The sequence below is a fragment of the Aspergillus sydowii genome (genome assembly GCF_001890705.1).
Source record: "Aspergillus sydowii CBS 593.65 unplaced genomic scaffold ASPSYscaffold_10, whole genome shotgun sequence".
Classification (NCBI taxonomy): domain Eukaryota; kingdom Fungi; phylum Ascomycota; class Eurotiomycetes; order Eurotiales; family Aspergillaceae; genus Aspergillus; species Aspergillus sydowii.
In genome coordinates, this window is record NW_024467868.1 from 105,610 (window position 1) to 126,375 (window position 20,766).

The following is a 20,766-nucleotide window of genomic DNA, read 5'->3' on the forward strand; positions in this document are numbered from 1 at the left end:
ACGATTACCTAGATTGGAACAAGAGGGAGGAGGTCAGCACCCCACGGCCAGTTCCACTGCTGGGCACTGCAGGTGATTGGAAACGGAAAGTTGATTGGAGAGCTGAAGTCTTTGGAAGTATGCAAGGAGCGGAAATTGGCCCCGGCTTCGGTGGTCCCGAGAACCAGCCATTGTAAACTACTTGGATCCCCAGCTGAGGAACGCAGAGGTTTATATAGAAAGGAAAGCCAGATGTAGAAGACGAGGGGTCATCAGGCAACAGCTTTACGGGATGTTATCATGCTTTCAGTAGCACATATGCAGTGTTGCCAAGGTGCCGGAGGATATAGCTACATGATGATGGAAAGATCTGATTGACGCGGATGTAGTTGTATTGGGTCTAGCAACGCTCTAGCGCTCCTCCATGAGTCACAGGCAGACGGGGGGTAACAGATAAACATGGAGTTTGAGGGGGTGGGGTCATGGTCTACAGCCCTATCATAGGGCTTCTGCGGCCGGCGCAGCGGGGGTCTTCCCTGACTCTTGGACAACAGCGTCAACCTGTTGCTGGGGCGAGACGGCGTTGGTTTCCCTCTCGAAACTGCGCATGGGATAGTAGCCCCATCGATCGAACATGGCTCGGTCCTCGTCCCAGCCGTTGCAGTCAGTCGTCAGCATCTTTTCTCCAGTAAAAACGGCGTTTGCACCGGCCTGGAAGCAGGCCACCTGCATCTCCTCTGAGAGGGAAATACGACCCGCAGCAAGGCGGACGATCGTTGCAGGAAGGATAATTCGGGCCGTTGCGACAGTGCGTAGGAGCTTATCGAACGAGATCATCTTTCGATCTCCTAATGGGGTACCGGGGATAGGAACCAAAGCATTGACGGGGAACGACTCAGGGTGCGATGGCAGCGAGGAAACAGTGTGGATAAGACCAATACGGTCAGAGTCAGCCTCACCGAGACCCAAAATACCACCAGAGCAAACGTTGATTCCGGCATCTCGGACATGAGAGAGGGTCTTTAGTCGCTCGTCGTACGATCGGGTTGTGATGATAGTCGGGTAGAATTCGCGAGAGGTGTCTAGGTTGTGGTTGTAGGCTGTTAGACCGGCATCCTTCAGTTCCTTGGCCTGGTTATCATCGATCATTCCTAGCGTGACGCAGACTTCCATTCCCATTTCCCGTACACCCGATACCATCTGCTTGACATTTTTCAAACTAGTCTTGCGACCTCGCATGTCACGCCATGCGGCGCCCATACAGAAACGGGTACTCCCATTCGCTTTGGCGATCTTGGCGGCCTTGAGAACATCGTCGACGGGGCTCATTTTCGTGGCCTTCAGGCCAGTGCTGTGGCGAGAAGACTGAGAGCAGTAGGAGCAATCCTCACTGCATCCACCAGTCTTGATGTTCATCAAGGTACACATCTGAATCGCGGCGGGGTCATGGAAGCGGCGGTGGACAGCGGCCTATGAAGATGGGTCAGTTTATTTTCCTTAAAAAATATGTCTCTCTATGGGATATCCAGACTGGATTTAGAGTAAGAATATGGGACGTACGGCAGCATAGGTTAATTGGTTCAAGGGCGTCTCGTAAATCTGCTGAACTTCATCGCGAGTCCAATTGGTGCGCGGGGCAGTGGCCGCCGTAGCCTCTCTGAGAGCGGGGGGGATCCTGCTCGCAAAGGAAGCGGCGGTGGGCGACGACTGAACAGTGCCATAAGACCTTGCAAAGGCCCTGGGAAGGGACCGTGAAAACGAGACTGACATTGCGATGTTTGTTGGTTGTGTGAAGAGAGTCGCTCACAGAGAAGGGTGATCAAGCATATGCGGCGGGAGGGGAAACTGAGTGACTGGACTGGGGCTGGGACTGGGAACCAGAGCACGTCAATTCGTCGTCGGAACTGGCTCGGGCAAGGAGATTGGCCCCAATTAATTGGATGAGAAGCACTGCAGAAAGCCGCGGGCCAATTGAGGAGGTGTTTCCGATTGCCCTGGATTAAGGTACCCAATGCTCGAGGTCAGATGGGCGAGAGCGTTGACCCCAACGCTGGTTCAACACTGGACACGCCGACAGAGTCATCGACTCATCGGGAAGGGCCCCGCGCTCGCAGCCAGGCGTGGGATCGAGTTTTCGAGGATTTCCCTATGGGAAAGTGTCCCGGCCACTCATATCGCTGCAGAGCCTGATCTTATCCTCTTGAGTCTGATTTGCCCGTGGAGTACGCGTTGTGAAGTGTAGATCTGCGGGTGGCCGGAACCATCCATCGAGAGCCTGCGATGTTCCTGGCAATTGGCAAATGCCCCCCGCCCGATTAACACGGATATTGACGGACCGTCAACACTTAACCTAGGTTAAGTGACAAGCGTTCCATTTCTCGCGCGTATTGTCTTGGTACGGTTTTAGGCTCAGATTCGGTGAGCCAATTCTTCAACGGTCCCAAGATTGGATCTGGCTTCCAGTTCCACCCGATTTCCGCTTTGCTTTACCGGCGGTCGGTGAGACTCGCGATATACGGTGAGTCGGTGACTCATTGTCACTTCAACATGACAATTTGATTCATCATTCATTCAATTACATATACTAACTAGAGCAGTCCCTGGCGCAGCAGGTCCTCGATTGTTTTCAGCGTGTCTTCTTTGGCGGTCACGCTCGACATCAAGTAGAGCACATTACCGAGGACTCTGGAGTGGACGTTAAACTGCGGCCCGCCAGCGGCTAGTCTGGTCTGAAGGCCCTTAGCCGCAGTGGATGTATAGCCTATTCAGTGGAGGTTTCACATGTTAGCCGGCTGGAATCGGCGGGGGGTTTTCAGTGTAGAAAATATTTCGGGAAACTTACCTGCACCTTTTGCGTCTTTAAGGGAAATGCTGAGTACTGTACCAATGGCGAAGACGCTGTCAACGGTCGCTGCGTGGGACAAGTCATGGACGAGCCCGTGGGACCAGACACTCCAGACCTGGCCCGGTCGGGCGTTATCCTTGGTTTGGGATTGGTTCCAGTCGGTTTTGAATCCGTTCCAGGCCCCGTTCTCGTCCATACTGTTCATTGTCCGTAGAGAATCCACGCCTACTTGGCAGCCAACAGCATGAGCGGTATAGCTGTGTCCGTGGAGGAGCGCATCCGTCTTGTCTGGGCTATCAAAAGCATTGAAGACCTCATTGCTTGCTAGAGTGGTGCAGAGCGGCACTAAACCTCCAGTGAGAAGCTTTGCGTTAACAGCAATATCGGGGTTGACCCCGAGGAACGACGCGGAGGATTTTCGGCCTAGACGGTAGAGACCAGTAAACACTTCGTCGAAGACAATTGGAAGGCCGGACCACGAGGCCTCAGACTGTGGGGGCGACTCTATCGAGGCCGGCTTGGTTCGGTTAAACAGCTGTGGGTTTCCGCGGACAACGTCTGCGAGGCATCGCTGAAACAATGGGTCACTGCAGTGGTTTTCCGTCAGCTACTTTGTACAGGGCGAGAAGTGTCATTACTGACCAGAATAGCATGCCACCGGCTCCTAGGATGATGGGCTCCATAATAAGGGCCCCAAATTTCATCCCTTTCTGTTGAATCAAGCGCTCGATGGTGCTTAGAATGTACTTTCTGTAGCGCTCTCCGAGGTCTGAATTGACTCTGCTTTCCAAGTCAAATACTGCATTCAACGAGGAGAACTCCTGCGTTCCCCCAAGAGATTCTTGCAGCTCCGCAGGAACGTCAACTTTCCAGACTCCCTGGGACATGTTGACCAGCGGGAAGTCAAACCAGTAGCCACGTCCTCTGTACCATTCGACTCTCTTGTTGAAGGTTGAGGGCTCTGAGCAATCCATAACTCCAATTGTATCACCATGATAGCTGCCCTTAAGACCTAAGATGTTGACCTGCTCTCGGCTTGCATCCCAACCATATCTGTCACACGAAGCACGAAGTGCCATCTTGAGAGCAACCTCCATTCCAGTACTGCCATTGTCCGTGTAGAAGACCTTCTGAAGACGAGGGTTGCCAACTGTCTCCAAGAGAACTTCTGCCAATGAAAGTGCAGGTTCATGGATATTTCCAGGGAACATTACATGCCCGTAGCGTCCAGCAGCATAAGCAGCTGATAGAGCAAGACCCGGGTTCCCGTGGCCAAGGCCCTGTGTCCACCATGATGCAGAACCATCGAATGTCGCTTGGAGCTTGCCTTGCTGTGTCGAGTCTTCTGGGGCCGTGTAGGTCTGGAAGAAATCATCATATGCTGAGTCGATTGGAGTAATATCCTTGGGCTGCATGCCGTGGTGCTGGGTAAATGGATACCAGATTGACTTTCGCGCTCGGCTTGCCATGTCTTCGAGCGCATCGATCCTTTGTTCATTTTTGAGAGCTAGCTCATCCAGGAGGGACACGACATCCGTGCCCTCCGCAACACGGGTGTAGTACGTGTCTAATGCTTCAAGATCCCGAGCCCGGGAATCGGAATCTTGTCCCTGTGGGCGCGCAGGAGGCGGGGGCAATGGAACAAGCGGTATACTTTTGCCGCGGAAGTAATTTCCCAAATACTCGTGGTTCCGGTAATATTCATCTCTGAATAGAAGTACAGAGTGAATGTCGTAGCCCCGCATCAAGAGGGATTCATAGGCGGATATGGATGACGATATTCCACCGAGACGAGAGTCAGCGACCAGAATAATCGGCAGCCGAAGAGGCCGGTAGAGGTCAGCCTGGGAGTTCCCATTGGGGCCTGGTGAATGAACACCGCCGGCCGTTTCGACCAGAGCAAAATTGACTTCATCATCGGCCCAGCCGGAAAGGGTCTTGTAAACTGAGGAGAGGATTTCGTCGTCCCGGGGAATCTGCTGGCATCGGTATGCTGTTTGAAGCTAAACATGGGATTGGGTCTCATACTGTGAAGTGTTTCTGCTGAGCTGCAATATGCGGGCTGACAGGCTCATCAAACTGGTAGAGGCACTTTGTCAGGGTGCCGCGAGCATGGCGTTGCAGGTGCCTGAGGTCACGAGTTGAGCTGATTATCTTCACTCACCAAAGTCAATTGGCCTTACCTGTCATCCGCATCGTCCAGCGGGCCCGTCGAAACCGGCTTCAAAAATGCCGATTGTTCTTTGTTTTTGAGACGATTGACAGCATTGCAGAGAATAGTTGACACAATGGTCTTGCCCACGTCAGTGTTCGCCCCGTATACCTGGTGGGCGCGGAGAGACCGCCAGAGCGCGGCACCAACGGGTGCCATGATGGAAAGCTTGGACTTCCTCGATGGAGAATACGTGTATGCTGAAAGTTTAGGGCATCATAGAGCTCAAAGCAAGAAGATATACGTCGGTGAGAGCGACGGCAGCGGTTGCGACCGAGAAGGTCTGAGGTAATGACAGAACCGATCAATGGGTGGGTGAATAGAGCTCCTGCTTAGGCGTCCATCAAGCTGACAGGATTTACCCCCAGGAAGGCAGAGGACCGAGGCCCAGAATTAAGTGCTGCCGGGTTTGCCTGCTCTTCACTTCCTGGGAGGCCCTCCGGGTCCATTCCCCCACCGGCAATCCCAACAGATCAAACTGGATCCCCGCCGAGTTGATTTCTTTTGGCGCACTGTCGAAACTCAAAATTGACTCAATTCAGGAACCAGTTCATTCACCATCCCGTCGCCGGTCTCGGGCCATTACAGTTAATGCTGCTGTAACTGACAAAGGCTCGATCGTGTGATGGGTCAGAAAAGGCGTTCCGAAAAGTTGTCGTCAAACCTACAAAGCTTCTGTCACTCTTTCTTTTCGCTTTCCTCCCCACATCCTTTTACATTCGGCCGCTTGGTTTCTGCTCGCTCGAATTGGCTTCAATAGTTGGATCCAAATGTGTGATTCCTCTCCAAGATGTCTACGTGACTCCCTGCGTCAGGCACTGCGTCAACGGGAAAGCAGGCTGTGCCGTCGAAAGCTTACGGTTCTCCCGCCGTCTTCTGTGGACTTCTCCTCAAACGATTTCTTGTCATTGTCAACAGCACCAGCTTTCCGAACCCGGTTTCTAGACCTTCTCCAACAGGCACCGCCGTTGTACCCATTTGCTAGTGGAGGATCGCGGCTTCTAGATGGCAACTCGGCTTACACTGAAGAGCTGGAGGATTTCGTCGCCGCTTTCCATAACGCCCCAAGCGGGCTTCTTTTCAATTCTGGCTATGATGCAAATGTCGGTGTTTTCTCAAGCATACCTCAGCCGGGTGACCTGATTGTGTATGATGAGCTTATCCATGCAAGTGCGCATGAAGGCATGCGACTTTCGCGAGCAGGGAAGCGCGTCAAGTTTGGTCACAGTTCTCCTGGTGACCTGGAAACAGTGCTTCAAGCGGAACTTTCGGCGGATTCTCGGCTTCGCGAGGGTCACCAAAACGTCTTTATTGCAATTGAGTCTGTCTACAGCATGGACGGTGATGTGGCGCCTGTCGGTGAATTCGTAAAGGTCGTGGACCAGCTTCTCCCTCATAAAAACGGGTACTTCATTGTGGATGAAGCCCACGCGACCGGTGTCTTTGGACCACGCGGTTCTGGGGTTGTCCAGGATTTGGGGCTAGAAGACCGCATGTTTATTCGAACACATACGTTTGGCAAGGCTTTGGCTAGTCACGGAGGTAAGTCTCACACCTAGCCATTGGAGCGTTGGTACTAACAGCCGTAGCAATCGTCCTTTGTTGCCCAGATACTAGGGATTATCTGATCAATTACGCACGGAGCCTGATCTACACGACCGCCTTAGGGTTCCCCTTCCTTGCCTCCATCCGTGCTGCTTATGAATTACTCGCTGAAGGAGAGACTGAACAGGTATGGTCTTTTCTATGCCTTCGTATAAGCAAAACGCCTTATACTTCTGTTAAACCCATGCTGACTAGCCTTTTTAGCTCCAACACAAACTTGGACGACTAATTTCATATTTCCGAACTCGATTGGACAGTCTCGGCTCCTGGGGCTCGTCAGCAATCGAAGTCGACCATTTCTCTAATTCACCAATATTTTCACTTCGTAGCCGCGTGCCTCGAGAGCTCGCCGGTGCTTGTCAGCGCGAAGGATATACCGTTCGTGCAATCATGTCGCCCACAGTGCCAGCAGGCAAAGAGCGTGTACGGGTATGTCTGCATGCAGGGAACACGGTGGAAGAAATCGATGGTCTTATAGAGGTCATTGAAGCTTGGCTACTCCAAACAGAAAAGAAAACAGCTCGATTATAAGATTATCATACTAATGTTCCGAAATTATCATACTGTTTTTGATGAAGAACCGAGATACTTCATTTGACTTCATCAATGGCGGTGTGAAGCCATGATCACGCCACAGAAAAACCCTCACCTTGAATGGCGAACCCGACAAAAAGTATTCACCCTTCCCAGTATTCCCGGCATAAAGGACAGGTGGCGCGCTGGTGGTGCCTGAAATGCTTACTCCATTTGGTGAAGCAGTCGAAGTGGTAATTGGCTCCACACTGTGCTTTACACCAGATCAAGTGATTTTTGCCGGAGTTACCAACATAGTGAATACAATTCCCGGCCTTGACACTATGCGGCGGTACATTTGTCGGATTCTCCAGTGGAGAGAGGCAAATCCCACAGTCTCCCTCGACTGACTTCCTCGATACTACCTCTCTATATCTGAACCCCACCGGGGACTCCCTCATCAGAATATCATTTTCAGTGTCGTAATCGGTGGCTGATACGATGGGTTTCAACTCAACGAAAAATTTCTGTATCTCTCGCCGCCACGTCAAACCCTCTAAACGACATCTTTTGTGGACATCTTCTCGCAAAGCAACAACTCGACTTTCAAATCTGAATGATCTCCTCGGCAACGGTAAAGAGAGTATTAGTTGGGTGAAGAGCGCATATGTCTCTTCGTAGGCTTCGTCCGCGATCTTCATGGTCTGTGATGGCGTATCGTTTGCGGCTTTGGGAGCCTCTCTGCATCCAAAAGAAGGGACTATGGCGGAGTTCGGTTTCCATAATGGCTCTTGGGCGCTTATATTCTCAGTATAAATATGCATGAACTCTCAGGGTAGATATATCGAGATCAGGAAGAGACAGAGGAATGGCATCATGTATTCTGAACGTCATGTGTTCATCTGCATTAACTTCTACGGTCCATGGCCCACCTTCAGATAACCCTTTTTGGAGTTCTACACCTTCTATTGTCAAAATGCCTATTTCCAAACCGTACATTGTTGAATCCATTGTATTGTCACCTTCACTCGCTGCGTAGCGATAGCTACGTACAGAGTGACTCCAACAGCAGTCTACTCAGCATTAATAAGACAACCACCGCCCACAACTCCCATCTTCCAACCTCCACCCATCTCAACTACATCAAACACGCCTCAGGACCAAAGAAACATGGAACAAGACACAATCCTCATCGTAGGTGCGGGAATTTTTGGCGTCAGCACAGCTTATCACCTCGCACAACAAGCCACCGACCCGTCCCGCATCATCCTCTTAGACCGGGCCGCCCCGCCATCTAACAACGCCCTCGCGGCATCATCCGACATCAACAAGATCATCCGCGCGGACTACTCTAACCAACTATACATGGAACTAGGCTTCGAAGCCATCGAAGCCTGGAAATCGCTCTCGTTCTTCCATGATGCTGGAGTCTACCACCAGTCCGGGTGGATAGCAATGGATGAGAAGGGCAGCGACACCCCGCAACGTATCAGGGAGAATTTCCGAAACAGTAGCCATAACCACGATGCAGCGCTCACTGATATGACCGAAGATGAAGTCCGTCGGGCGTGGGGCGGCGTTCTGAACCGGACGGACTGTACGCCATTTGGGTCGTACTATTTTAACCAGTCGGCCGGTTGGGCTGATGCTGGGAAAGCGTTGCAGTTGATGCTTCAGGAGGCTATCAAGCTAGGTATTAGGTATGAAAGTGGGGAGGCAAACCGGATCGTTTTGTCTACGGATGGTGGTGCAGTGCAGGGTGTCGAAACCGAGGCCGGAAATGTACTTCGGGCGGCCAAAGTGGTGCTCGCGACTGGGGCCTGGACGAGCAAACTGTTGTATTCACTGGAGGATTCCTTGCATATCGAGCGTGCGGCTCGAGTGGAGCAGCAGGTTTCTGCTGCCGGGGTTTGTGTGGCTCATTTCCAGCTCTCGCATGAGGAGAGAGAGTTGTACTCGAAGCTGCCAGTGTTTGTATATGGAGGACAAGGTACGCTATATTATAAAGTGTTCCCCAAGATTGTAGTGTGTATCGGCTAACATTCGCAGGCGAGGTCATTCCCCCTACATCCACAGGAATATTGAAATTCACCAGCACAACCTCCTTCAGAAATACGGTTCGGACGGCAACCGGTCATGAGATATCCATTCCAGTAGAGGACCAGTTTGATGCCCCGCGGGGACTCCAAGAAGATTCAATTGCAGCCGTTAACGTCCGCATCCCTCAGCTCACTGACCACGGGCGAAAGCCAGATTACTATCGCCTCTGCTGGGACTCAATTTCGGCAAGCCAACACCCGCTCATCAGCCGACATCCCGACTCACGATTAGCAAACCTGTACTTCGCCGTGGGAGGATCATTCCACTGTTATAAGTTTCTACCTACGATTGGAAAATATGTGGCCAACGTCCTTCAAGGGGTTAGTAACGGACCTGAAAAGGATAAGGCATGGTCCTGGAAATCATCCGGCGAGAGCGAACGAGGTGTCCATGAGAGCTTGGTTCCTCAGAAGGAATTCACGGATTTTATATAAGGCACCCTTATTTGTACGTCGAAGCTTTGTTGGGTATATCACTGGACAGGAGATAAATGAAGCCATATACAGTGGTGGCTTTTACAGCAGACAATGCACCCATCAATATACACATCAAGAAAGATGCAGGACCCAATACCAGTCTTTAATCAGAGCATAACAAAGCTTATCAAGACTGTTTGGCAGTGCACTGTGCCTCCTTCCAATAGCAAGCTCATTCAGTCTGCTTATGCGCAGTGGTGAATACAAAGGGTGTGCTCGGCACCAATCAGAGCACATCTAGAAGTATCCGCGCATGCTGCCTTTACAACCATCTTGAAACAACTGAGACCGTGAACGCAACGCAACATCACCATGAAAATCGCATCGTCACCATTCACACGAGCATGCAGAGTTTTCTCTCGTGGCTCCCCTCGCTTTGAAGATAAAAAACCTCCCTTGGTTTCCCCTCTCGCCTTCTTCCTTCCTTCCCCCATCCGCAGCTACATCTCGGATGGCAGTTCGTCAGGGCTTCAGCAACCACAGCAAAATGCATTATTGCTGTTTTTGCGGTGGCCCAGCTACCTCTTTGAATCTGCGCAAAGCTTCTTTGGCAAACAATGGAGATGATCTCCAACGGTGCTATGAGGATGAGTGTGACTGTACTGGGGATGATTGTGAGGATGTCGATTGCTCGAGTCAGTTTGGATATAATAGTCAGGTTCTCTTGGAGGGCGATATCGCAGTAAGTCCATTGCGCACCTCATATTCAGCCTTGAAGGCCCTAATCATAAGTTCAGTGGCTTGATAGAATAGTGATGATCTGTCCGTTTATGAACAAGGGAGGAACCGGCCCTGCCACCGGCTCTCAGTCTGGCGCCTACCTAACCCCAATCGTAAGAGGATTTCGCCGCTGTCTAGCACTCTTAGATTCTCAATGCTGACCAGAGATACAGGGCGAATACGACGAGTATGAGGGCCTCGTCCACTTTCCCGACGCCTCCAACAAGTGCCCCTACAGAGACGGGTTTTTAGTGCACGACTGTTGCCTCCGTACTCTGTTCATTGCTCAAGGCAACCCCTTTAACGAACACCCTCAATTGACCCTCGAGCGTCTTTTCATTACAATGAAAAGATTTGCCGTCACCAGCCCTGAAAAGGTCATTGACTGGAAAGACAGCAGGCTCTACGGCGCCGGCGTGCCTGGATTCCAGGGTCCTGATAGATGGGAAGCGCTGTATGGATTTGAGGTATGTTATCCGCTCCATTCCCATACTGTCCATGGTCGGATATACCTATCTAACACCTCACTTCCCCCTCAGTGGCTCGTCACGGATCCTGAAAACTGCACCAGCGTAGCTTACCCCCTCAACTACGCGGCCCGTCCCGACATAGTAGCAATGCGAAGCCCAATCTGGGGACCTCTCAAATTGAAGGAGGAGGTCAAAGAATCCACCACCACAAAAGAAGACAACTCCACAAAAGCGGACACCACCATTAAAAAGGACCGCTTCGAGAAACTCCCCCTCGAACTCCAACACATGATCATAGAGCTCCTCCCCAGCAAGGACGTGTGTAATCTGACCCTCGCAAGCCGCGCTATCTGCAACGCAACCAGATACCTGCCCAACTCGTTCTGGAAAACGCGTTTGGGACATGGTCGCTTCGGCTATCTCGCCCGTTTCCACGCTGATCTGACCTGGCCTCGTGTGCCGGTCAACTACTACCGTCTCCTGTGCGTGCTCGAGCATGTGTCTCGTCCATGGCCACACGGAGACCAGGGCCCTCCCGGCAAAAACGAGCTGATCTGCCCCTACTGGAACAGCCTTAAGAACTGGCGCCGTATTTGGGGTTGTTGTGAGGCGATTCTTGATAAGGTCAGTGCGTATGATAATACCATGGTGAAGGCAGCTGCGTAGGTTCGTTCGCCCGCGCTAGGCCCTAGGAACGCGTTCTGGAAATGATCATTTTGTTGGGTTGTCGTCCGTTTTCCTTGTTTTTCCTTAGGTGAGTCTGTCTTGCTTGCTTCCTCCTTTTGAAGGTTTCTCTGATAATTGACGTGTGCGCGCAGTTTGTTAGAGTGTAAATATCTCATTTTAGTGTTTGTTTCGGGTTTAACTAGTGTTCTTATGTCCTTATGTCCTTATCTTAATATACCATATCATACCTCTACGCTCTATACAGAGAGGTGAAATGTAAAATAGCAAAAAGAATCGAGAAGCTTTTCCCCGTTCAGTTGTGTTGGGCCTGATCCAAAGTCCAAGATCCCAATTTAAGTACTTTCAGAGGATAGGACAAAGTCTTCATAAACGATGTCTTGATTAAATATCAATAATGGAACCTCCGGTAATGATCATGGATGGTTGCTTCGTTACCGATAATTCTTTTTGACAAAGACTCCTAGTAAACAGGAAAGAAAACATATGATCCTTTGCTCCTTCCATAACAGTATTGATAGCCTGCAGCCTATGTAATACCTAAGTACTAGTAAGCGTAATATAAAACCGATTCATCACTCATTAGACGGATCTTGCGGTTCGCGCGCATAAGCCAAAACCTCATGGCCCAAGCACAGGCAGCACAGGTGATTGAGAATGCAGCGCTTGAAGACATGGCGATCGTATAGCGGGGCTCATCAGAGGACGGCCAGAGGTACTAGACAGTACGGGTTAGCAAGGAATCGCTACCATTTGAGACTAGTGACGACAGTCACAACATACCGGAGTCCAAATGAATGAAACATTGGCACAGGTGTTGACGATGGCCAGCGCGGACGCCTTCTTTTCCTTTGTCTGGCCGCAGGTGCTTGAGACCCAGCCGAGGATAATTGAGTTGACTAGTTATCAGACATTGGTTAGTCAGTGTCTTATTTAGATGATTTACAATGTATTCGAGTGCAAGATGTACCTGCGTATGTCCCTATCGCAAATACGATCATTGCGAAGTATCTTGCGCCGGTGTTTAGGGTCGCGCAACCGAGCACGAAGCCGAATATGGCAACGGCTTTGGCGATGGTGATATGCCAGGTCCGCTCGTTGAAACGACCGGAGCTCCATGACCAGTACACGGATATGAACCCTGCAATGAGATACGGTGGGCAAGTGAGGACGAGAGTTATGGTTGTGTTAAAACCTAGTGTCTCCACGGCCGTTGGGAAGAAGTTCTTGAACCCGTTGGCGGCTAAATGCATGTGCTGCATAAAGGCGAAGAGCCAAACACGGGGGTCGCGAGCGGCCTCCTTCACACCGCCGAAGGTACTGGTTTGATGACGCGCTCCAACGGTATCAGCGATGATGCGGTCATGGGCGAGCTGGCGTTCTTCCTGGTTGAGCCACCTAGTGTTGAGAGGGTCATCTGGTAGTATAAAGACAGCACCAACGGCAACGACAAAGGTGACCACACCCTGGAGAATGAAGAGCCACTGCCAGCCAGAAATCCCGCCAAGATTATCCATGCCATGGAAGATACCGGCGGCAATAAGACCAGCGAAGGCTGTGGCAAGAATGTTGCCCGTATAGAGAATGGAGATGCGGGTTGCAATTTCTTTGCGCGTGTAAAAGATAGAAAGCATGTACAAGGCTCCGGGGTAGTAAGGGGTTTCCGTAAGACCCAGGAAAAACCGAACTAGCAGGAGGCCCTTAAAGTCTTTGGCCAACGCAGTAAGCGCACTGACCGTAGCCCATGCGGCCATGGCCCCGGACATGTACAATGATGGCCTCAGCCGCGTAATCAACATGTCTATATTGAAGTCAGTGCTAATGCATTGTCCTTTTCCCGAGACACTTACTACTAGGGACCTGACCAAGAATATACCCAACAAAAAGGATGGAGACGCAGGTTTGGTATTCAGATGAGGAAAGGTTCAAATCCTCTTCAAGGTCATTCAGCCTAGCAAGGGCGATGGCATTGCGGTCGAGGTAGTTTAGCCAGTACATCAACCAAAGAATAGGCATAATCCATATATCAAGTTTGCGGACCAAGCGGATTTCGGCTGGATCAGTCTTCTTGCGTGCACCAGAGTAATCGCCATCTTTCGGGAGCTGCTGCTGCTTTAGATCGCCGACGGTATCCTCATGGTGCAAAATCTCAGGCTTCTCGTCACCGATATCCTGGGGAGCTTTCTTTTCGGACATGGTGTCGTTGCGAGGTATGCAGAAGGAATCTGGGAATTGAATATGAAAATTCTCTCAGTCTTCTCCGAATAAGCATGGCAGATGCGTCCGCTTTATACCCACCATCTTTGTGGATTTAGCTTCCCTTTTCTGCCCTAGATAATGTCCCATTGTGATATCTTCGCACCTCCTTGCTTTCCCCAGACATGTCACCCCGCACGAGAGTAACGTTCCCCAGTTTGATCAGCTTACTTGGCATGTCAAGCCCAGGATGGAATCCAAGCAATCAAGACCCAATAAGACATAAGGGTCCAACTGTGCCCACGCGCGGCATTCCTTGGGCGTCTTAGGATACGGCTTCTGGGGGAAGCAGACTCTTGAGGAGGAGGGGAAGCATCAGATCCAAGGCTTGTCGAAAAGGGAACTTTGAGGAGAATTGACGGCTGTATGGACACGCAAAGTGATCGGTATCCAGTTTCCAAGACCACAGCCTCGTCACTCCCGTGCTTGGCTGACGGCCAGCCCGAAGCAAAAGCCATGCGGACATAACATGTCCGAAAATGGGGAAGTAAAGTCCGCCAACAAGCTATATCTTCTTCTTGGTCCCCTCCATAAATTAACTTTGCTTTGTTGTGTGGCTGATGCCAAATATACCGGAGGTCTTGGATCCACGAAACACGACGCCGCCAAGTCGGAAACCCATAATGCGGGATTTTCTAGCTGAGTCCTTTCCGGGACATTCTCGGGTCATCTCCATGAACGGATTTTGGGCTGTTTGTGTAATTTCCTTGGCATGAGGCGATGAGATCCGGGGAGAGAGTCTGAGTCTGTACCCCGCGGAGCCAAGGACCCCAGCGGACACGAGGAAGTCGGCGAAATGTCCACATCTGTACTTTGGGCTTTTGAATATGCAACTGTCGGCCATCAGTGCCATAAACTTAACAACCCCACGAGCACGCCATACTCTATTCAGTGGGCAATACGCGGCTCCAAGCCAAGACGCCTTGGCCAGATTTCAGCAACTGCGAAGGAGGAAGATGCATTTTGTTGACTTCGATTGGCCATTGTTGCGGTCCGTGGAGATTAAAGTCTGTCCCACTAGCCAAGCCTCTCGACTGTTCCATTTGAGGCCATCCCGCGTGAGCGAAGGCCGGATTCACCCTTTATGGCGAAACTTGTCTGTGCTATTTGCAATGACATGGTAGATCAGAGGCCAAAGCCAAACGAGACGAAACGAGTATGGACGGTCTGGCAGATAACACGCTCCTGACTGAGAAAATATCAGTTGCCGCGCCAGACATGTCTTTTGGAGGATGCCCAGGAGGTGGGGGTGTTATGAATTAGGCCTCCGAAGCGGTTCCCCCAGATTGACAACCGGACATGATGGAGAGACGGACACAAAGAAATGCCGGCCAAGAGTTGACTGGATGGTGTCAGGTGACACGAGGTCTTCCCTGGCGTTTCCCTCATGCTTCCGTTTTTTCTTTCTCTCAGTATTCGTCGTGGTTGATTGCAGATTACGCAGTTGGTGGCATTGCGGACTCAGGAACGATATATACCATCCTTGGGGTATTGGGCCCTTTCAGACAGCCCCATGGACAGCAGCGTGGCTCAGAGTCCAAAACAATGGGTGACGTCGGATTCATCGCTCATCAATCTGAAATCGTGAGTTTTTGAGGCTTGATCGATGTTGTTGAATCGGCTCGAGCAGACTGTGGAAATGGCGGGGACAGAGTATATTATATTTCTCCCCGTGTGCTGGATAGGGTGTTCGTTTATCCTATCCATTCAGTCGCCGAGTCGGAAGATGCCACTAGCAGCGTTGGAGTCTCCGTCGTATCCGACCCCATCTGATTTGTAGTTTGTATCTGCCTAATTCACAGTGAGTCACTGTTCGTCGCAGAAAGAGATCCACTCGACGTATCAATCTCCCCCACTTGACTGCGACATAAAGAAGTCACCAACACCTTCGTGTCCGTCAACTACAGCCGACGCGATCAACTTCGCCTTTCTCTTGAACTCCGATAAACATGTCCACTCCATCTCCAGTAGATGCTCCAGAGCACATCCTCCAGCTCCTCTCCAAGCTTCACCGCATCTCACTCGAGCAAGAGGCCGCAATCTCCAAGAAGAATGGCAAGGTAATCTCCACAGACGTCCAAGATGAGCTCAACAAGAAGAATGATGGCTCCGAAGCCCGAAGCGCTTTCGACCAGCTCATGCTCGATAAATTCATCGCACTAGATGAAGACAAGTGCCAATTCATGTACCAGCTCATAACGGCGATGGGCGCAACCAACGTCATCGAAGCAGGCACTAGTTTCGGAGTCAGCACCATCTATCTCGCGCTTGCGGTTTCCAAGACCAAGGCAGCAACCGGCAAGCCGGGCGTTGTGATTGCGACAGAGAAGGAGACGCAGAAGGCCGAGGTTGCGCGCAAGTACTGGACCGAGTGTGGGGATGTGGTGAGTCGCGAGATTGATCTGCGCGAAGGTGATTTGCTTGAGACTCTGAAGACGGGACTACCGCAGCAGGTTGATTTACTTCTACTTGATAGTAAGTTTAAAGGCCCCATACGCCTGGGTAGGTAGATGCAGTCTCGTGCTAAGGACTCAATCTAGTCTGGTGTCCACTTGCTCTGCCGACGGTGAAGATCGTCCAGCCTCACCTTCGACCCGGTGCAGTCATACTCGCCGATAACACCATTTCTGGTGCGGAGGGCTATGCGGATCTGCTGGCCTATTTAAGGAATCCTGAGAATGGCTTCCGGAATACAACCCTTCCTTTTACTAATGGGTTTGAAATGAGTGTATACCAGCCGGCCATATAGGTCGGATCTCTTGGAAAGCTAACTGTACTCTAACTGCATCTCGGCTAATATTGTCAGACTAAATCACATATGTCAAATTTTAACAAAGCCAATTGAAGATATGGACCGATATTAAGTGAACTCAGATGTGTTCTAAAATGAGAGCGTGCCTGGGAACCAATCTATTTAAGAATTTCTCCAATTGCTCAGGAACAACACGCCAGGATGAGAAGACCAGATAGCTGTATAATCAATAGCCCTTTTCAGCCGCAAGAGCTAGTGTTGGGTATTTTTAGCATCGGCGCCATTTTTAAAGCATTCCTTGATCTCGCTATCCCCGCTGGGCCCACTTTGGTGGTCTTCGCATCGACGATAAGTTGGTGACTCAGAAAAAAACAAGTTTCTGCTGTTCATGAACTCAGTTGTATAAATCTACCACCACCATCATCATCAGAATCATCGATTGCACTCCCAAACCCAACACCAATTCTCAAAACCAAACCTCCCAAAAACAACAAAATGTCTCTTCCTCCACCCCCACCATCAGCTACCTCCCTCGCCACAATCGGCAACACCCCAGTCCTCCAACTCGCAAACATAAACCCAGACCCCTCCACTCACGCCTCCATATATCTCAAGCTTGAATCCACCAACCCCACAGGCTCCTACAAAGACCGCATGGCGCAATCCATGCTCGAAGCCGCCGAGCGCCGCGGCGACCTAAAGCCCGGCATGACGGTTGTCGAAGCAACAGGCGGAAGCACAGGGTCTTCACTGGCCTTCATCTGCGCGGTAAAGGGGTACAAATTCCACGTTGTGAGCTCGGATGTCTTTGCGCAGGAGAAGATTCGGACGATGAGTGCCTTTGGTGCCGAGGTGGATCTTGTCCCTTGTCCTGGGGGTAAGATTACGAAGGAGCTTTTCCCTGAGATGATGAGGCGTGCAAAGGCGGTTGTTGAGTCTGATGAGAAAGGTCATTACTATACGAATCAGTTCCGAAATTCGGATGCTTTGCAGGGGTATGAGGGACTGGGGAGGGAGTTGGTGCAGCAGTTTCCGGGTGGGATTGATGCGTTCTGTGGCGCCGCGGGGAGTGCAGGGATGGTGATGGGGGTGTCGAGGGTTTTGAAGAAGGAAGAGGGACTGCAGACTAAGGTTGTGGTTCTTGAGCCAGCGTCGTCGCCGGTGATGACGGAGGGGAGGGCTGGGGTGCATGGTGTTGAAGGTATTGCGCCAGGATTTATGCCGCCACATTTGGATGAAGCTCTGTATGATGAGGCGAGGGGTATCTCGGAGGAGGAGGGGCGCGCGATGTGTCGACGGCTTGCGAGAGAGGAGGGCATTCTGGTTGGGACGTCGACGGGGCTGAATATTGTTGCTGCGGTTGCGTTGGCCAAGGAGTTGGGGCCTGGGAAGACGGTAGTGACTGTTGCTTGTGATACGGGATTGAAGTATATGAATAGCGATCTTTTTGCTGATAGCTAAATAGGACATTATAGATGCATATGTATATAGATCCGCACCCTATCTAGTCACTTCCACATTGCGCCGAATACTATATAAATATGATATGGGCATCCAACAATCCAGAAGTAATAATGAGGTTCGTATACTTTTTATCAAAGTAGTTCTTCAACTGTAGGTCTGCTGTAGGACTCAAGAGCGACCGAGTCTCCAACAACCGCGAATCAGCCAACCAACAAGAACGACTACAACTACTCCGCATCTCGGTCCCATTTTACTGGGACAAACAAGCAAAAAACCCACATCCCAGCCCAATCAGAGCCCCAGTCACAAGAGAGCCGACTCTCCACGGGTCCACGCAGGCACGCTGCGCAACTGCGGAGACAAGCCGAGGATCAAAAACGGTTCACGGCTATTTCTTTGATTTCTCCGCATCTTCGTCGAGCTCGCTTAATACCCTCACGCTTCAACTTCTCTCGCTCTGTCTCTTGTCAGGTCAAGGACCAGCAGCAGGGAACAATCTATTTATCGTTAAGATGGCTCTCGGTACCTCCACCCTTACACATATTACCCAGAGAAATTGCATACTAATCAATTCTATAGCAACTGTCGCCAGCGTAACACTAGCCGCGTACCTCAACGCCAAATTCCACATAGCAAAAGACGTCCAAAGTCTCTTGGTTGCATCACGCTCCTTCCGACGCCATGACCAAGAAGCAGCACAAGGTAAGCTAAACGCCTGGTTCGTCTTCGACGCCTCGGTGTCGAAGTACCCGGACATGCTGGCAATCTGGTCGCGCGAAGGCACATACACATACCGTGAAACATACGAGCGAGCATGCCAGTACGCGCACTTTTTCCTTTCAAAGGGCGTGAAACGCGGCGAGCTCGTCGCGCTATATTTGCAGAATAGACCGGAGTTTATGTTTGCATGGCTGGGGCTGTGGAGTTTGGGGTGCGCACCGGCGGCGATTAATTATAATCTTACGGGAGATGCGCTGGTGCATTGCCTACGGATCAGTGGGGCGAGACTTGTGCTTGTCGATGATGACGCAGGGTGTCGCGAGCGGATTGAGAGTGTGCAGGAGGTGCTTGGTGGAGAATTGGGGATGGAGACTATTGTTGTTGATGAGAAATTCAATGTCGATGTGATTCCGAGATTCCCTGGCACTGTTCCTGTGGAGGGGAAGTTGGCGCTGGATACCCCCGGAGAGTATCCGTCCATCTTGCTGTATACGTCTGGAACAACGGGCAATCCGAAAGGGTGTGCCTACACCATGTCAAGGCTGTCCCAGACGTTTGTCCTGCGCCGGGATGGAATGGGTGATACGGACGGGCCGGACGGGGATAGATGGTACTCGTGCATGCCGCTGTACCACGGAACGTCTGCGATGTCGCTTATGACGTGCCTGAGTACAGGGGTATCGATAGCGATTGGGCGCAAGTTCAGCGTGCGACAGTTCTGGACAGACATCCGAGACTCGGACGCCACCGCGTTTGTGTATGTGGGCGAGGCAGCGCGGTACCTTCTTGCGGCGCCGCCGTCAGCGCTGGACAAGGAGCACCGCGTGCGACTGATGTACGGGAACGGGCTGAGGCCTGATATCTGGGAGCGCTTCAGGGAGCGCTTTAACGTGGCCGAGGTCGGGGAGTTCTTTAACAGCACAGAGGGCATATTCGCGTTGTTCAACCATAACAAGGGACCCTTTACGGCTGGCAGCGTGGGACACCATGGTCTGATTGTCCGGCTGCTGATGAACAACACTTTCGTACCCGTCGTGATTGACCCGAATACGGGAGATGTACTTCGAGACCCAGAGACAGGGTTCGTGATTCGTGCTCCGTATGAAGTCGGGGGTGAAATGCTCGTCAATGTCCCAGGAAAAGAAGCATTCCAGGGCTACTGGGCGAATGAAGAGGCCACGAACAAGAAATTCCTCCGGGACGTCTTCAAGAAGGGGGATATCTATTACCGGTCTGGCGATGCACTCAGACGACAACCAGATGGACGGTGGTACTTCCTAGATCGACTAGGCGACACTTACCGGTGGAAGAGTGAGAACGTGTACGTCGCTTCCCCAACTCGCACCATTGCATTATAGGAGCCAAGATACTAACAAATACCACGAACAGCGCAACAGCCGAAGTCTCTGAAGTTCTCGGCGCATACCCAGCCATCCTCGAGGCAAACGTCTACGGCGTCACAGTCCCAAACCATGAAGGCCGTGCCGGCTGCGCCGCTCTCCAACTCAGACAGGGAACCACAGACGCCGACCTCAAAGACCTAGCTCGGTTCTTGCGAGCCCGGCTCCCCAAGTACGCCGTGCCAGTGTTCCTGCGCGTTGTGGAGAACTCGACGCACACGGACAACCATAAGCAGGGGAAGGTAGCGTTACGCGAGGAAGGAGTTGATCCAGAGAAGATTGGGAGTAAGGTGAGTGAGGGCAAGGATGATCGATTTTTCTGGCTGTTGCCAGATGGCGACGGTTATAAGCCATTTGGGGGCAATGAGTGGGGTTCGATCCTTGATAAGAGGGTCAGGTTATAGATTTATGCTTTGGGTCAAGATTTATGTAGGGTAGGCTAGGCCGTGGCTTTCATCTCCCCACGAGTTAGATGTCATGTAAATACAATTACAAGGTATATACGGATGAGTAGACTCTATGATCTAGTCTATTGAACTAACTAATTGATTGCAAGCTACGGAGTACATA

General features: G+C 51.3%; 10 protein-coding genes across 10 annotated transcripts; 6 read left to right on the top strand and 4 right to left on the bottom strand.

Moving 5' to 3' along the window:
- Window positions 1-185: 185 nt before the first annotated feature.
- ASPSYDRAFT_384799 (biotin synthase) lies at window positions 186-2,158 on the bottom strand. The gene is made up of 2 exons (XM_040845730.1): window positions 1,540-2,158; window positions 186-1,449 (listed from the first exon to the last, which is right to left on the bottom strand). The coding sequence occupies exons 1-2, from the start codon at window positions 1,747-1,749 to the stop codon at window positions 478-480; spliced, it is 1,182 nt and encodes a 393-aa protein (XP_040699649.1). The 5' UTR covers window positions 1,750-2,158; the 3' UTR covers window positions 186-477.
- Window positions 2,159-5,500, bottom strand: bioDA (adenosylmethionine-8-amino-7-oxononanoate aminotransferase). Its single transcript, XM_040845729.1, has 5 exons — window positions 5,008-5,500; window positions 4,853-4,952; window positions 3,467-4,800; window positions 2,822-3,411; window positions 2,159-2,740 (listed from the first exon to the last, which is right to left on the bottom strand). Exons 1-5 carry the CDS (start codon window positions 5,193-5,195, stop codon window positions 2,568-2,570), a joined length of 2,385 nt encoding a protein of 794 aa, XP_040699650.1. The 5' UTR covers window positions 5,196-5,500; the 3' UTR covers window positions 2,159-2,567.
- A 1-nt stretch (window position 5,501) lies between these two features.
- ASPSYDRAFT_386356 (aminotransferase class I/II-fold pyridoxal phosphate-dependent enzyme) lies at window positions 5,502-7,245 on the top strand. Its single transcript, XM_040845751.1, has 3 exons — window positions 5,502-6,578; window positions 6,626-6,768; window positions 6,846-7,245. Exons 1-3 carry the CDS (start codon window positions 5,807-5,809, stop codon window positions 7,170-7,172), a joined length of 1,242 nt encoding a protein of 413 aa, XP_040699651.1. The 5' UTR covers window positions 5,502-5,806; the 3' UTR covers window positions 7,173-7,245.
- ASPSYDRAFT_386166 (uncharacterized protein) lies at window positions 6,958-8,151 on the bottom strand. The gene has a single exon (XM_040845747.1). It carries the CDS (start codon window positions 7,976-7,978, stop codon window positions 7,319-7,321), a length of 660 nt encoding a protein of 219 aa, XP_040699652.1. The 5' UTR covers window positions 7,979-8,151; the 3' UTR covers window positions 6,958-7,318.
- A 173-nt stretch (window positions 8,152-8,324) lies between these two features.
- Window positions 8,325-9,688, top strand: ASPSYDRAFT_157516 (NAD(P)/FAD-dependent oxidoreductase; the record flags this gene model as incomplete). Its single annotated transcript, XM_040842645.1, has 2 exons — window positions 8,325-9,144; window positions 9,204-9,688. The coding sequence occupies 2 exons, from the start codon at window positions 8,325-8,327 to the stop codon at window positions 9,686-9,688; spliced, it is 1,305 nt and encodes a 434-aa protein (XP_040699653.1).
- Window positions 9,689-10,217: 529 nt separating this feature from the next.
- ASPSYDRAFT_92055 (uncharacterized protein) lies at window positions 10,218-11,586 on the top strand (the record flags this gene model as incomplete). Its single annotated transcript, XM_040852595.1, has 4 exons — window positions 10,218-10,412; window positions 10,468-10,563; window positions 10,624-10,917; window positions 10,990-11,586. The coding sequence occupies 4 exons, from the start codon at window positions 10,218-10,220 to the stop codon at window positions 11,584-11,586; spliced, it is 1,182 nt and encodes a 393-aa protein (XP_040699654.1).
- A 565-nt stretch (window positions 11,587-12,151) lies between these two features.
- Window positions 12,152-13,800, bottom strand: ASPSYDRAFT_33865 (uncharacterized protein; the record flags this gene model as incomplete). The annotated part of the gene is made up of 4 exons (XM_040845154.1): window positions 12,152-12,322; window positions 12,388-12,503; window positions 12,575-13,405; window positions 13,455-13,800. The coding sequence occupies 4 exons, from the start codon at window positions 13,798-13,800 to the stop codon at window positions 12,152-12,154; spliced, it is 1,464 nt and encodes a 487-aa protein (XP_040699655.1).
- Window positions 13,801-15,809: 2,009 nt separating this feature from the next.
- On the top strand, window positions 15,810-16,609 carry ASPSYDRAFT_33866 (O-methyltransferase; the record flags this gene model as incomplete). Its single annotated transcript, XM_040845155.1, has 2 exons — window positions 15,810-16,335; window positions 16,401-16,609. 2 exons carry the CDS (start codon window positions 15,810-15,812, stop codon window positions 16,607-16,609), a joined length of 735 nt encoding a protein of 244 aa, XP_040699656.1.
- Window positions 16,610-17,107: 498 nt separating this feature from the next.
- On the top strand, window positions 17,108-18,073 carry ASPSYDRAFT_33867 (PLP-dependent cysteine synthase family protein; the record flags this gene model as incomplete). Its single annotated transcript, XM_040845156.1, has 1 exon — window positions 17,108-18,073. The coding sequence occupies one exon, from the start codon at window positions 17,108-17,110 to the stop codon at window positions 18,071-18,073; it is 966 nt and encodes a 321-aa protein (XP_040699657.1).
- A 502-nt stretch (window positions 18,074-18,575) lies between these two features.
- Window positions 18,576-20,600, top strand: ASPSYDRAFT_134645 (putative very-long-chain acyl-CoA synthetase family protein (CefD1); the record flags this gene model as incomplete). Its single annotated transcript, XM_040840689.1, has 3 exons — window positions 18,576-18,598; window positions 18,656-20,117; window positions 20,186-20,600. Exons 1-3 carry the CDS (start codon window positions 18,589-18,591, stop codon window positions 20,598-20,600), a joined length of 1,887 nt encoding a protein of 628 aa, XP_040699658.1. The 5' UTR covers window positions 18,576-18,588.
- Window positions 20,601-20,766: the final 166 nt, after the last annotated feature.